Below are 13,450 nucleotides of genomic sequence, written 5' to 3'. Positions count from 1 at the left end.
AGTCAGAATATTTTTCTTAAGAGTCAGATCGTGTCATTCCATGGTTCAAACTCTTCCATGGGTTTCCATTGTGTTTATAATATGTTTGGAACTCTTTATCATGGACAAGGACCTAGGTAAATTAACCCGTTAGTCACTCTGAACTTCAGCTACTGTCTTTAGCTCACAATACTCCAGCTCTTGTGACTTCTTTTTAGTTTATTAAACATGCCTAGCCCAAGCATACTGTTCTCAAAGCCTGGAAACTTCTACTAACAAATCTTTATTTGGTTTTACCCTTCTTATTATTTGGATATCAGCTCATATATCATGACTTCAACGAGGCCATCCCTAACTACCTGATCTATATTCTTTCTCTTCATCACATTCCTCTGTTTTTTCCCCCAAAACACTTACCACTGTCAAAAATTATGATATATATTCACTTATAATACTATCTTCTGCTATTGGAATGCAGACTCCAAGAGACCAGGGACATTGTTTTGTTTACAAGGGTGTCACCAGCACTTAGAACAGAACTTGCTCAACTAGTATTTCTTTGAAATTTTTTTACAACTTAAATGATTGAATAAGTTAATTTTTGTCTGCTTGATTAGATAAGTTCTGAAGGAGATACACATATTAAAATTTTATTCCATAATTATGTTATTATCAAATTCTCATTTGTCCCGACATTGTATTTTTATTTACTTGGCCTGTGGTTATATTGCATACAGGTTTATTGTTATTATATATTCTTTGCCTTATGCATTTTATTTGACCAGATTTTGACATTGGATTTTACTTTGCTATTAGTATTATCTTTTATGCCTTTTCTGTTGCTTTTACGTGCCTATTATATTTTTTCACAATCCTTTTTTGTAAAAAACATGAAGCTGGATTATGCTTTTTAATAAACTGTGGAAATCTGTCTTTCAATGAGGATTCAGTCTGTTTATATTCAGTGCAATTGCTTATATTATCTTATTTCTTTATTTTTAAATGTATTATATATTTTATTTATTTCCTCTTTCCTCTTTTCCATATATTTGCTAATTTATTCAAGCTTTTATTGCAGATCCTTTATTCCCTTTTTCATTTAGATATTTTGCAACCTTGGATAAGGTTATTTCCTATTCCAATTTATTTAAACTTTTTATTATTATTATTATTATGATTTCAAACTAATTTCCATTTGAAGTTTATCCACTTAGTTTCTAGTTGCTACATCCAGAATTCTCTCTTCACGGATTTAGGTACTGTTGACAATATTGTTTGATAAGCTTTGTTTCTAACATGGACAGTTGCCTAGGGAGAAAATTGACTTGTATTTTTTCCATTTTAAAAGATGTTTTTTCCTGAAATCTTTTAAGATATTTTCAGCTATAACCAATCTCCCAAATCAATGATTGTTCCTCAATTTCTACATGGGTGCTGTGTTCTTCAGATGCTTAGAAGCTTTTTGAATGTTACTCTTCTTAAGCTCTGATGTATATGCCAACATTTGAACCATTTTCTCAAATGACTGTAGGTCTTTATTTTATATAAGAAATACTGATATTTGTTTTTTTAGAATGCAATTTAAATTCCTTAGTATTATTACTTTACACGGAAAGCTGGGACGGTTGGGATGCTTATTTCCTTTGTTTTCTTTCGCTCATGGATTATATCCTCTTCTGCCTTTTGTCCAAGTTCTGAAAATGTTTTTTTTTAAATATATTTTATATAGTTTTCTGTTTGTTTAAGGAAGAGAGGAATCTTATTCCTGTTAGTGTATTTTCCCTGGAAGTGGAAATTCTATTACGTGTTTCTGAAAGATTTTCAGAAAAGATTATTCAAGGAAAAAGATTTTTCAATACCTTAATTGTTTCACTTCAGCTGTCTGGGAAAATTCACTTACGTTGACCATCTCCTTTATAAATGATGTAAAAGTATGATAATATTTATTATGTTGTTCCTACTATATACCAGACATTATGGTAAGAACTTTATTTATATTAATTCAAATAATCTAAAAGTACCTGAGGTAGGTGTTTTTATTATTACCATTCACATATGGGACAACTGATACAAAAATAGATTAAATAGTTTTCCAAAATAATTACACCTAGTAAGTAAAAACTTGGGTTTGAAAATAGATATTCTTTATTCAATGCTGCACTGTTGACTAATACACTATCTGATACTTCCTCAAGAGCCATGTTACAGTGTAATCTCTATAATGTTAACAGAGATGGAGAACAACTTGAGCTTATTGGCTAGTTTCACCTCTTAAAATTCATTTCTCAATAACATGAAATTATAAAATGAAATGACACATTTTATTCCTTAATTAGTTTATAACAAAATAGTTGCATGCATGCATGCAGCTTCCTTAAACAAGAATATATAGGAAAAAAAACAAGAATATATAGGAAAAAAATATATAGGAAAAATGGAGTTGGAATTTATTTTGGAGGTTATAAGCAATTATCCATTATAATAATAGAACATATGATCACTATTGGAAGAAGAAAAAAATTTGCATGGTTTAGTTAGGCACATTTAATATGTCATAGGATTTCATGTGAAACCCTTAGCATGCATTCTTGAAGTAATTTTGTATTACTTTTCTTAAACCATTTAATTTTATTGCCTATGCAAAGGTCATCATCAGCAGTTGAATATATTACATGTTCTAGATAAAATTTTGATTCCAGCATTCATGATTTATAATGTGGCGATCGAAATGTTTTGATGATTTAAGAGTATTGTACTTACAAATGCCATGAAACATCATTATTGGAGAAGCACAGAGAGATTCAGTAAATTTAAATTTTTTTTTTATTTTGATTTTTCAGATTGCATTCTCACAACACAATACAATCATGGATCTTGTGCAGTTTTTTGTCACCTTCTTCAGGTAATTTGCTTTTACTGACTTTGAATTTGTTAAACGTATATTCTAATATATGTTTTGTCAATCTATTAGGTAATTTATCAATTCTTTAATCTTAAAATATCATATAGTGTATTCTTGAATTGTTCTATATGCTTAAATATATTCCTGAGAGCAGAGGAAACATGCTTGAAATATACTTTCTCAAGATTATTTTTGCTGTTGTGGCATTTAATAGCTAATAGACTCAGTGGAAAGAAGGCGATAAATTTGTGCTCACCTGTTACATAAGTAATTAAAGCCTGCTTTAATAAATGAAATTAACAGTACATTCACCATATTGTTTAGGTACACATCCTAAAATTAAATCAATTGAATAATTTCTTAGATAAGTATTGTATGTGCTTAGCAATGTGCTATAATCTGTGGGGGATGAGAAAAAGTATATATTTTCTGTTCTCAGTGAGTCTATAATCTGGGAGTACTAACTACAACTTTGAATGGAGCATCGTTCCTTTGAACTTTAGTTGAGATATTAACAATAGTTTCATAAAAAAGGGTTTTGCAATTAAACAACTTTGGAAAATGCACATACTAAACTTAAATAGGGCCCTTTTAGTTTGTTTTTAACTGACATTACTTCTTAGAGGTTTTTTTCTTTTTTTTTTTTTGGTCAGTTTTCAATATACTAATTTGCAATGAATCTTTTTAAAGGAGGGAAGAGTTTGTAGCATTTCTCAAAACATAAAGCTCTTTTCAGGGAATATTTATTTTCATTTTCATGTGATATAAATAAAGAAACACTGGGTTAGGAGAAGAAGTTGAGTTTCAGTGTTAGGGAATCTTAGATCACCTGGACTGGAAGGGATGTTATTTTTGCTAACATGATGATGACGTGTACAGCTTATACGAGTCCATTGGGTGCCTTTGTGCACATTAGACAAATGTGTCTCCTCCTTCTGGCAGACAGAGCTCCACATCACGGCACACGACTTTACAGAGTGCAGTATGAATTGTGACCTCCACTCACAAAATTGGTTGTGCTGGCTTGCGCACAGCCCAATGCTTGGCACAGATGATATGCCAAGCACCATCCTAAACACCCAAGTAATCATTATTGGTTATCTTATCTAAACATCCATACAATAGTTGAATTCCTAATGCCTTTTCCAAAGGGATCAGCAAACATTTTCTGTAAAGGGCCAGATAGTAAATATTTCAAGATCTGTGGGCTGTCTGGTCTCTTGCATTTGTGCAGCTTTGCTGCTGCAGTACTAAAGCACCACAGGAATATGGAAACAAATGGGAGTGGCTGGGTTCCAGTAAAGCTTTCCTATAAAAACAGCTGGTGGGCTGAATGCGCCCAGCCCCTGATCTAGCTTATGCCTGGATGCCTTTGATGACAGGAAACGCACCGTCTCCTGAGATCGCGTTTTCTGTCTGCAGATAACTAATTGTTCTTCATAACTGAGATGAAATCTGTCCCCCTGTGATATCTGCCCTAATTCATCCACATGGGCCCGTATGAAGCAAGTCTGATCCCTCCTTTCCATTTATAGCCCTTCAGTTTTCTAATCTATTTTCGCAAATTTACACATTTCCTGTTTATTTATCCCTGTCTGTTGTCAAAACCTTTGCCATGTTGGTCACATTTCTCTGAAAACGATCATGTTTGTCTGTGTCCCTTAAAAAGCTGTAATTTCCAAAAGTTAATGCTATAAACATATTTATCACTAATGTGTGCAAAGTTTATTCATACTCTGAATTTGTCCCTTAAAAATGAAATTTTAAGAAACACCTTAAATATATTTAATGTTTTATGACTTTGCACTTAAGAATATAAATGTTTTTGGAAAATATTAGAAGTCACAATTGAATGAGCATTACTTAATGTATAAGTAATAAACTTTATTTTTGCATAAGTAATGAAAAAATAAACTTTTTGGTTGCAGAGTAGTGTGAATGGAAATATACTGAAAAGTTTAGCCCTGTGTAAAAATTTAGAATGCTGAATATTTATGTAAATTATTTAAATGTTTAAGGTTATATTTTAAGCTTTTGAATTTTCATGAATATTTAAGCTTAATAGTTCTTTTATTAAATAAAAGAAAGATCGTGTTAATGTGTACCGTGTTTTAGAAATGGTCCTATTTATTATGTTGTCATCACGGACAAAGTGAAATAAAATATTCTAATCATTGTGTGAGATAAAATATATTTGATGGGTTTTTTTTGTCATTTAAATTTCTTTCACTAGCAAAATGTAAATTAGTTATAGAATTGTCTCATTGTTAAGAAAAAATATGGGCAGAATATTTTGAAGTTTATATAGTTTTTTTTTAATAAGGCCACTGCCAAATTTTAAAAGGATTTCAAACAGGTCAGCATTCATGGACATCCTTCAGTCAGGACGCTGTTACTGCTATTGCTGTTTCTAACCAAGTTATGAAGTAGTAATGGTAAATGTGTCCACTTTTTGGTTTAGCCATGATTCTATGGAGGCCAGTTCACAAATTCTTGTAAGTTATTTTAGCGCTACACATTAGGCATAGTTCTGGTGGTGAACATAATCGGACCAGTATTAGGGGGATCATTTACAGACATAGCCCTGTTCTGATCTTAGCTTTCTGTGCCATCCTAAGTGGTGTCTCTAAACCTCAGTTCTTTCATATATGGAATTAAATAATTTTGTTGTTAGAATCTGTGACATAATGTAGTAAATGATTAGAAAACGAAATTATTTTTAAAATAAACACCTCTTTTTGGTATGTAAAATAGAGAAATAAGTCTGTGCAAATTTGAAAAGTCCGAATTACTTATTTTAAAAGAAGATAAGGCTGGTAAATTAAAAGGAGATATAGTAGGGATCATTACCCCTGCACCTTTTAGATTTTTAATGGCGGTAGTGATTGATTTTTACTATCCCACTGGGATGACATAATGATTTTGATTTTCCATCTTGACCAGATGGAGGGTAGTGACAGAGGTCTCCTTGGTCTTTCCCACTATGATAGGTCTTACCACAAGGCCAGGGACACAAGGTAGAGGTTAATCTAATTAACTCGAACATAAACTCTAATTATACACTTGAGAACTAGGTAAATTATCACTAGGTGGGTCCATAGACACAGTTGGCCCACTGAGAGTCAGAATTTTGCCAGAATTTGTTATCTGGCCCCTAAAGATACAAGGGGCCATGATGACATTTTAGTCCTTGGGTATCTGTGGCATCTCTAACCCCATGTCTAATGATAATCAAAATATCTATTTATTCCTTTTGTACTGTATATATACCGATGTATATACCTAAATGTACACAGGTTGCTTTGTGTAGGACTCATACAAAGGTCCTTTTCGAAATCATTTTTATACACTCTTCAAGATGTTTCAAGATGTCCCTTCTTCTATGGACCCAGCCATCTGTTCAGTCAGTGGGTTCTAGATTTGTAAATTAGCTCATCTGGGAACTGAGTAAAGCGTCACGATTGTCTGTTGGGGCAACCTCCTGTCCCTTCGTTCTTACCTAAAATAAAACTAAATATTAAGTAGCACCATTGTTTGCTGCCCACCTACTTTGCCCTTCAGGATACCTTGCGCATTTAATCATCTCCACAGCTGTTTGTGGGCCAACCCCTCGGCTGCTTCTCCAGTCTTGCTGATTGTTATGGCCGTCGGGGACCCTGCATTCTGTCAGTTTAAGCTCTGACACCTGGCCTCTTACTCTGAGATTCCATCACTTCACACCTAGCCCTGCGACTGCCTCTCCTGTTGTCAGCCCTGGTCTGCAGAAGAAAGCCACCACTGAACTTCTTAGGGAAGCTGGTACCCATCTCATCAGCATATTCCTAATGGCTCCGTGAACGATACGTCCCATGGGCCATAATCTTCTGGCAGTTCTTTGGACCTAACATGATACATCCATTCCAGCACTTTCCCTTTTATCAGCTTCTTTATTTTTTTCTCTTTCATCCGCTAGGGCAACTGTGGCATTTCCATTTCACTTTGCATTGGCCATTTCTTTCTCCAGGCTATAGGAGTCACTCCGGGAACAGGTTTATTCCACCCCCTGGAGTGCTCATTAGGGTATTACATCTCTTGTGGTCCTGAGAATATGCATCAAAAATTCATGAACTCTTGCTTATCAGTCTATATTCCATCCCCCTTGATCAAAAACCACCACAACTCAATTCCTGTCATACACTCCAGCTCTTGCCAGCACATGCTAGCTAATTCTTGCAGTTTTCAAGTTTGTAATTTTTCCCTTTCTTATCAAGCCAATATGTATTATGCTGTCGTTAAACGCTAGTGATCAGTCTGGCGACCAAGAGAGGAGGTGGTGGCGGCTTGTCAGGGGAGCATCTGTCGTCTCTATTACTAGAGAAGGGAGTTGTAGAGTAACATCCTCAGCATCCATCTAAATATTCCATTCTAGATACTCCCATTCTATATTTCAAGGGCTCCAGTTTTTCCAACCGTGGCCCTCGTCTTTGCATAAGAGAGCTTCTTTGGTTACGCGTTCTGTCATCTCTGGAGCTCTGCAAATCTAAATCATATCATCAGCCTGCTGCTGATCCATAGCGGCTCTTCTGCTGTCAGAGATAAGGGACTCATTTAAAGCTGTAAAAAAGACCCTCTAGCCTGATGTGTAGCCAGTAATGTTTGCTAATGGCTTTCAGTCTCTCATTATCCCTCTATGGGTATTAACAGAACAGAGCCGTAATCAGCCAACTCCCTAATGAAGGCATTTTCTCCATGTCACCACTGGCGAAATCTTTAGCAATGGAAGCCTTCTTTCAGGGGCTGTCTTTGTCCCACCTACCAAGGTGGTGGTGTTCTTTTAGCCTGCCCAGTAATGAGTGAGCCAGTTCCAAATCCCCATTTTATCTCCTGATTAACCGGGCCACAAGCCCTCAGAGAGGCAGACACCAAGAAGGGACTAGACATTTAATAAATGTGTAAGGAGAAACTGCTGTGAGGGAAAGGTCAGGGAGAAGGCGACAGATCCTTCAGACCACAATGTCGAGCTGACATTTGTGTCATTGACTGAGCACGGCACTTGGGAAGTGTGGCCTCAGGATGAACACGGTGATGGCTTTCAGAGTGCAGTAGCTGGAGCCATTGATAAATTATGCTCTCTGTAGTCAGAGATCAGAGAGGCACATTTTAATGGCACAATAGGTTTGTCTGTTGCTTAAAGGTTTGGTCGATCTGACCTATAAAACCATATGAATTTGGTATCGTTTTTAAATTTGTTTTTGTATGATTCGATTCTTTGTGGGTGGATTTTTCAATTTCTGAATAAATCTTAATATTTCTGTTTCCCCACATTTTCTGTTTTTCTTGATAGAATTTAGAGTTGACAATTTTCCACTGTATCTTAGTTTTCAAATTTATTGACATATTTTCCAATATTAATATTCTAAAATTTATATAAGGATTATGCCTCCATTTTCATTGTGAATTTTGCCTATTCTCCCATTTTATTTTTTCTTGATAAGCCGTGCAAGAGCTTTGAGAGTATTGGGAGTCCTTTCACAAACCAGTATTCATGGCCCCTCGCCATTGTTTTACTGTTTTCTGATTCGTTATTTCTGCTTTTATTCCTTCTACTTTTTTGGGCTAACTCTGTTTATTATTATTCCAGCTTTTTGATTTGAAAGTGTAATCAAGCTCATTAATTTCTAGTTGTATGTCTCCAATACATGCATTTAGGGCTACCTGATTGTTAGTGTTCTGCCTCAGCTGTACTCCATGGACTTTAATATACAGCATTTTTATTGCCCTGCAGTTTTAAAATACTTTAATTTCTATTACGATTTTCACATGAATTATTTTGAATTTATTTTTGAATTTCTGAATATGTGGGATTTTTTTCAATGCGTCCTTTTTATTGCTTTCTTTTCAGTCAGTGAAAGACCTTTATGACGCTTTGATATTTTTTATATTATTTTCTGTTGTCAAATATATGATCAATATTTGTAAATAATCCACCTACTAGGTAAGAATGGTTTTTTTTTGTGTGTGATCATTGGATTCAGGATTTTATAGGTGCCTGTTAGATGAAACTTGTTATTTTTTTCCTATATGGTCTTTTTTAATTTTCAGATTCCATATATCTGTTATTGAGATTTATTAATGTGTCACTTCATTCTTCATGTATTTGTCAACCTTGCCTTAATATTTTGTTTTTAGACACAAACAAGTTAGATTTATTAAGTTTTTATTATGAATTGCTGTTTTTACCTTGAATTTTTTACTGTGGTAAAATACACATAGCATAGAATTTGCCATTTTAACCATTTTTAAGTGAACAGTTCAGTGATATTAACTGCAGTCATATTATTGCGTAAAATCAGCACTGTCCATCTCCAGAACTGTTTTCATCTTGCAAAACAGAAACTCTATACTTATTAAACAATAAGTCCCCGTCTCTCTTCCTCCAGACCCTGACCACCACCATTCTGCTTTCTGTGCCTGTGATTTTGACTAAGTACCTCAGATAAATGATGGGTGCAGAGTGGGCATGTGTAATGGTGTACGATATAGGTCCTGGAACTGCTGCATTCATTTTTATTCCTGAGGGAAACAAGCCTGAGACTAAGGTCGATGCACAGCAGTGTATGTAGTTCAGAGAATCAGAGGCAAATGTGGCTGGGACTCTGGTCCCACCAAACCTGGAAGTCCTTCTTCCTTCGGACTTTGGGAGTGTCTTAGCCCACTCGGGCTGCCATAGCAAAATACCACAGACTGAGTGGCTTTAACAACAGGATTTTTTGAATCTCACAGTGCTGGAAGCTGGAAAGTCTGGTTTGTGGTGAAAACTCTGCTTCTGTCTTGCAGAAGATTATGTGTTCACATGACTTTTCCTTGGTGCAGGTGCATGGAGGGAGTGCATAAGCATCTCTCTGGCATCTCTTTTTATGAGGACACTAATTGTATTGGCTCAGGGCTCCACCCTTATGACTTTATTTAATTTTAATGACATCCTAAAGTCCCTATCTCTAAATACAATCATATACGAACTCTGGCTTCAACATATGAATTTTGGAGGAACACGCTTTTTAACATTCTGCCTTTGGCTCTCCATAATAATGTTCTTATTGCATGTAAAATACATTTATTCCATCCTAACAATCCCAAATGGCTTAACTCATTCCAGTGTCATCTCTTAACATTTGGAGTCCACAGTCTCATCTACATATCATCTAAATCAGAAACTCAAGATATGTTTCATCCTGATGCAAAATCCATATCCAGCAGTGAACCTGTAAAACCGGACAAGTTATGTGCTTCCAAAATACAATGGTGGGACAGGCATGGATACACGTTCCCATTTCAAAAGGGAGAAATTTGAAGGATGAAAAGGTCGATGGGTCTTAAGCAAGTCCCCAACCCAAGGCAAATTCCATCAGCTCTTAAGACTGGAGAATAATCCTCTTTGGATTAATGCTCTACCTCCAGGCCCACCGAGGTGCCAGCATCACTAACAGCTCTATGGAGCAGCCCTATTCCTTCAGTTTGGTGAGATGGACTTGACCCTGAAGCACTGGATGACAGCCTTGCCCCCAAAGCACTGGGCAGCAGCATCTTTATCCCCTCAACCAAAGCAGGCCCCATCCTTTGAAACCAAGAAGAAACCAGCCTTGCCCCTCATGCCTGTGGTGGGAGTAGGAGCCCTAATGATCTCTGAATGGCTTTTGGGGTCATTCTTCCCTTTTCTAGAAGGACGAAGCCTATTCCCAACTGAATACCTCTATGGCCCCATCCTGTTGAATCAAGAAGTACCATAGAATTTCTTCATTCTCTCCTGCTTTCTCTGTTCACTTTAGTTCAAACTGGCAAGTGTTGGTGCTGGTATAATCCCATCTCTATTCCTTCTTCTGCTAAAACGGTGGATTAAATCAATGAGTCATACCCTCGATTATCAGATGGTTGTTCAGCCATACCCTTAGTGTTCTCTTCAGAACAAGCTTTCTCAGTTCAGTCAATATAGATAGACAGAATTTTCCAAAAATCCAAGTTCTGGTTCCTCTTTACTTAACAATTCCTTCTTCAATCCATCTTTCTCCTCTTGCACTTTACTACAAGCTTTAGGAGGGCCAAAGCCACCATTTAATGCCCTCCTTATAAATCTCTTATGCCAAATATCCAATTTTATGGCTTGCAAGTTGTACCTTCCACAAAACACTAGAACGCAATTCAGCCACGTTCTTTGCCAATATCCTGGTCCTCATTTCCATCTGAGAGCTCATCAGAATGACCTTTAACTTTTATATGTGTATCAACATTCTGTTCATGATTATTTATATATTCTCTGAGAAGATAGAGGCTTTCTCTCCAGCTCTCCTTGTTTCTTTCTGAGCTCTTACCAGAATCTCTTTTTAAGTCCATGTTTCTCTCAGTCTCTTCACATCAATCTAGGCTTTTTCTACCACACATCTCAGAATTCATCCAGCCTTTACCCTTTACCCAGCTCCAAAGCTGCTTCCACATTTTTAGCTATTTGTTACAGCAGCCCCCACTTCTTGGTACCAAAATCTGTCTGTCTGCTCATGCTGCTGACAAAATACTGTAGACTGGTGGATTAAACAATAGAAATTTATTACCTCACAATTCTGAGGCTCGTAAGTCAGTCTAAGATCAAGATTCCTTTAAATATAGGCTCCCTTCTTGGCTTGCAGGCGGCCAGCCACTTTTTCGCAGTGGATCACATGGCCTTTCCTGAGTGTCTGTTCCAGGAGAGGGGGAGAGAGAACAAGCTCTCTGGCTCTCTGATGTCTGTGTCTTCTTTATAATAACATTAACGCTGTTGGATCAGGGGGCCACCCTTGTGACCTATTTTAACCTTACTTACCTCCTGAATTCCCCATCTTCAAATATAGTCACCTTGGGTTTAGGGCTTCAGTATACAAATTGAGCCAACACAATTCAGTTCATAGCAGGGAGTATACAGTCCATTTAGTCCCAATGTTGTTTGTATCATTTCATGTTAGGTACTCAACGTTTGAAATCATCTTAACTTGTAGTACGTGCTAAAGTATAGTTAACTCTTGCTTAATAACCCTCAAAACATTTTGTACCAATACGTGTTGTGAACACGTTACCTCCTCACTCTCAACCACTAGGCTTTGTCAGTTTTTACCTTTGTCAATCTGATAACTGAAACAAGCAAATTCCGCCTCTCCCCCCACCCCCAATATACAGTTTTTATTGCGTTCTAAGTTATTGATTTATTTTGTTAGCATTTTACTTGGTTAAAAATTTTTTTTTCAAGTGTTAAAAGGTGTTTTTAAAACCTTTGAAAGATATTTTCTGCAATAGCAATGATTAGGAAGTAAATTACTTCTTAAAATAATACGTTTCTGTATTTCAACACAATTACCTAGTTTGTAACATTTTTAGGTGAAATGAAAGATTAATATGCCCAAGCCATCTCTTAAAATATGTGTGTAAGAACTGATTTTTATGATCAATTAACCTCAAATTGCTGTGAGATAGTGACAATATTATCTCTTTTTGCACTTGGCCAACTATACAACCACCAGAGAATATTTCTTTGTCACTAGAAGCCTGCTTTAAATACAACTGTATAGCACACTTTGCTATTTTTATTGAATTCTCTTTAATTTTCCCTAAATGAGAATACCTAATGAGTTCCATGTTTTTTCACATTAAGAATCCTTCCCATAATGACCATTTTATGAAGGTTACTATCAAATTATTGAAATATCTCTCCCTAAGTTCCTGTGCTTCCCTTTTTTATCCCTGTAGCTCATGTAGTTGCTATTTTATGTTTCTTTTCTTTTGTCCAATCTCTTCTGCGGGATTTTACTGAACTGTAATGAACCTTTCAGGTCTTCTGACACTATTAGACAGAATAATTTTTTTTGTAAAGAAAGCCCAATTGTCCCCCTGTTCCCAATATCTCTCCTAAGGAGCAATAAAAACTATTATATAATAGAATAGAAAAAGATCTGAAATAAAGCAGTGAAACTTACCACATACCAGATTATGGGGTGGTACTGTTTGACATTGCTCTTAAGAGTAGTAGGGAAAAGCTAAACCCATAAATATTTGTTATTTAATATAATGGAACAGATAAACCCATAAATATTTGTTATTTAATATAATGTTTTTTTCTTACCCAAGTAAAGTCCACTGGGCAGAAAAGAAGCAGTCAAAGGAGCAGAGTGCTATTCAGGGTTCTGCTCTGTCAATGAATTCAGATTGATGCAAATTCTGTCATTCTTTGGGCTTCCAGGATTGTCACTGGGGACTGGGATTTTCTGTCAGTCACCAAAGGATGAGCGTGACTTTTCAACTTTGCTGGATAAATTTGCCAAGCATTTTTTGTTTGTATGTTTGTTTGCTTTTTAATGAAGCAAATGTCATTCCTAAACTGATTTTTGTTTTTTCTCTGGGAGAGAGTATTCATAAAAAAGAACTCCAACTTTTATTTGCAACATAATTTATTAAAAACAGAACATTTATAAGAGTATTACCTCGATATAAGGCTAATAATGCCAAATAAGGCATTCAGTGTCAGAAAATTATAAGATATTCAAATCAGTTAAAGAACCGATTCCTTTGGTT

At 35.8% G+C, this 13,450-nt stretch overlaps 1 protein-coding gene across 3 annotated transcripts in view; it reads left to right on the top strand.

Annotated features, from left to right (window-relative positions):
* ATRNL1 (attractin like 1) overlaps positions 1-13,450 on the top strand; it is a 572,934-nt gene that overhangs the window by 225,674 nt on the left and 333,810 nt on the right. For all 3 annotated transcript variants that reach the window (XM_023530113.1, XM_023530111.1, XM_023530112.1), the window contains one exon: positions 2,820-2,881. In XM_023530113.1, coding sequence (XP_023385881.1) covers positions 2,820-2,881 — 62 coding nt within the window. The remainder of the gene's footprint in view (positions 1-2,819; positions 2,882-13,450) is intronic.

The sequence above is a fragment of the Pteropus vampyrus genome, unplaced genomic scaffold (assembly GCF_000151845.1).
Source record: "Pteropus vampyrus isolate Shadow unplaced genomic scaffold, Pvam_2.0 Scaffold46, whole genome shotgun sequence".
In the NCBI taxonomy this organism is placed as follows: domain Eukaryota; kingdom Metazoa; phylum Chordata; class Mammalia; order Chiroptera; family Pteropodidae; genus Pteropus; species Pteropus vampyrus.
Note: the sequence above shows the minus strand (reverse complement) of the source record. Positions and strands in the feature narration are given on the sequence as shown.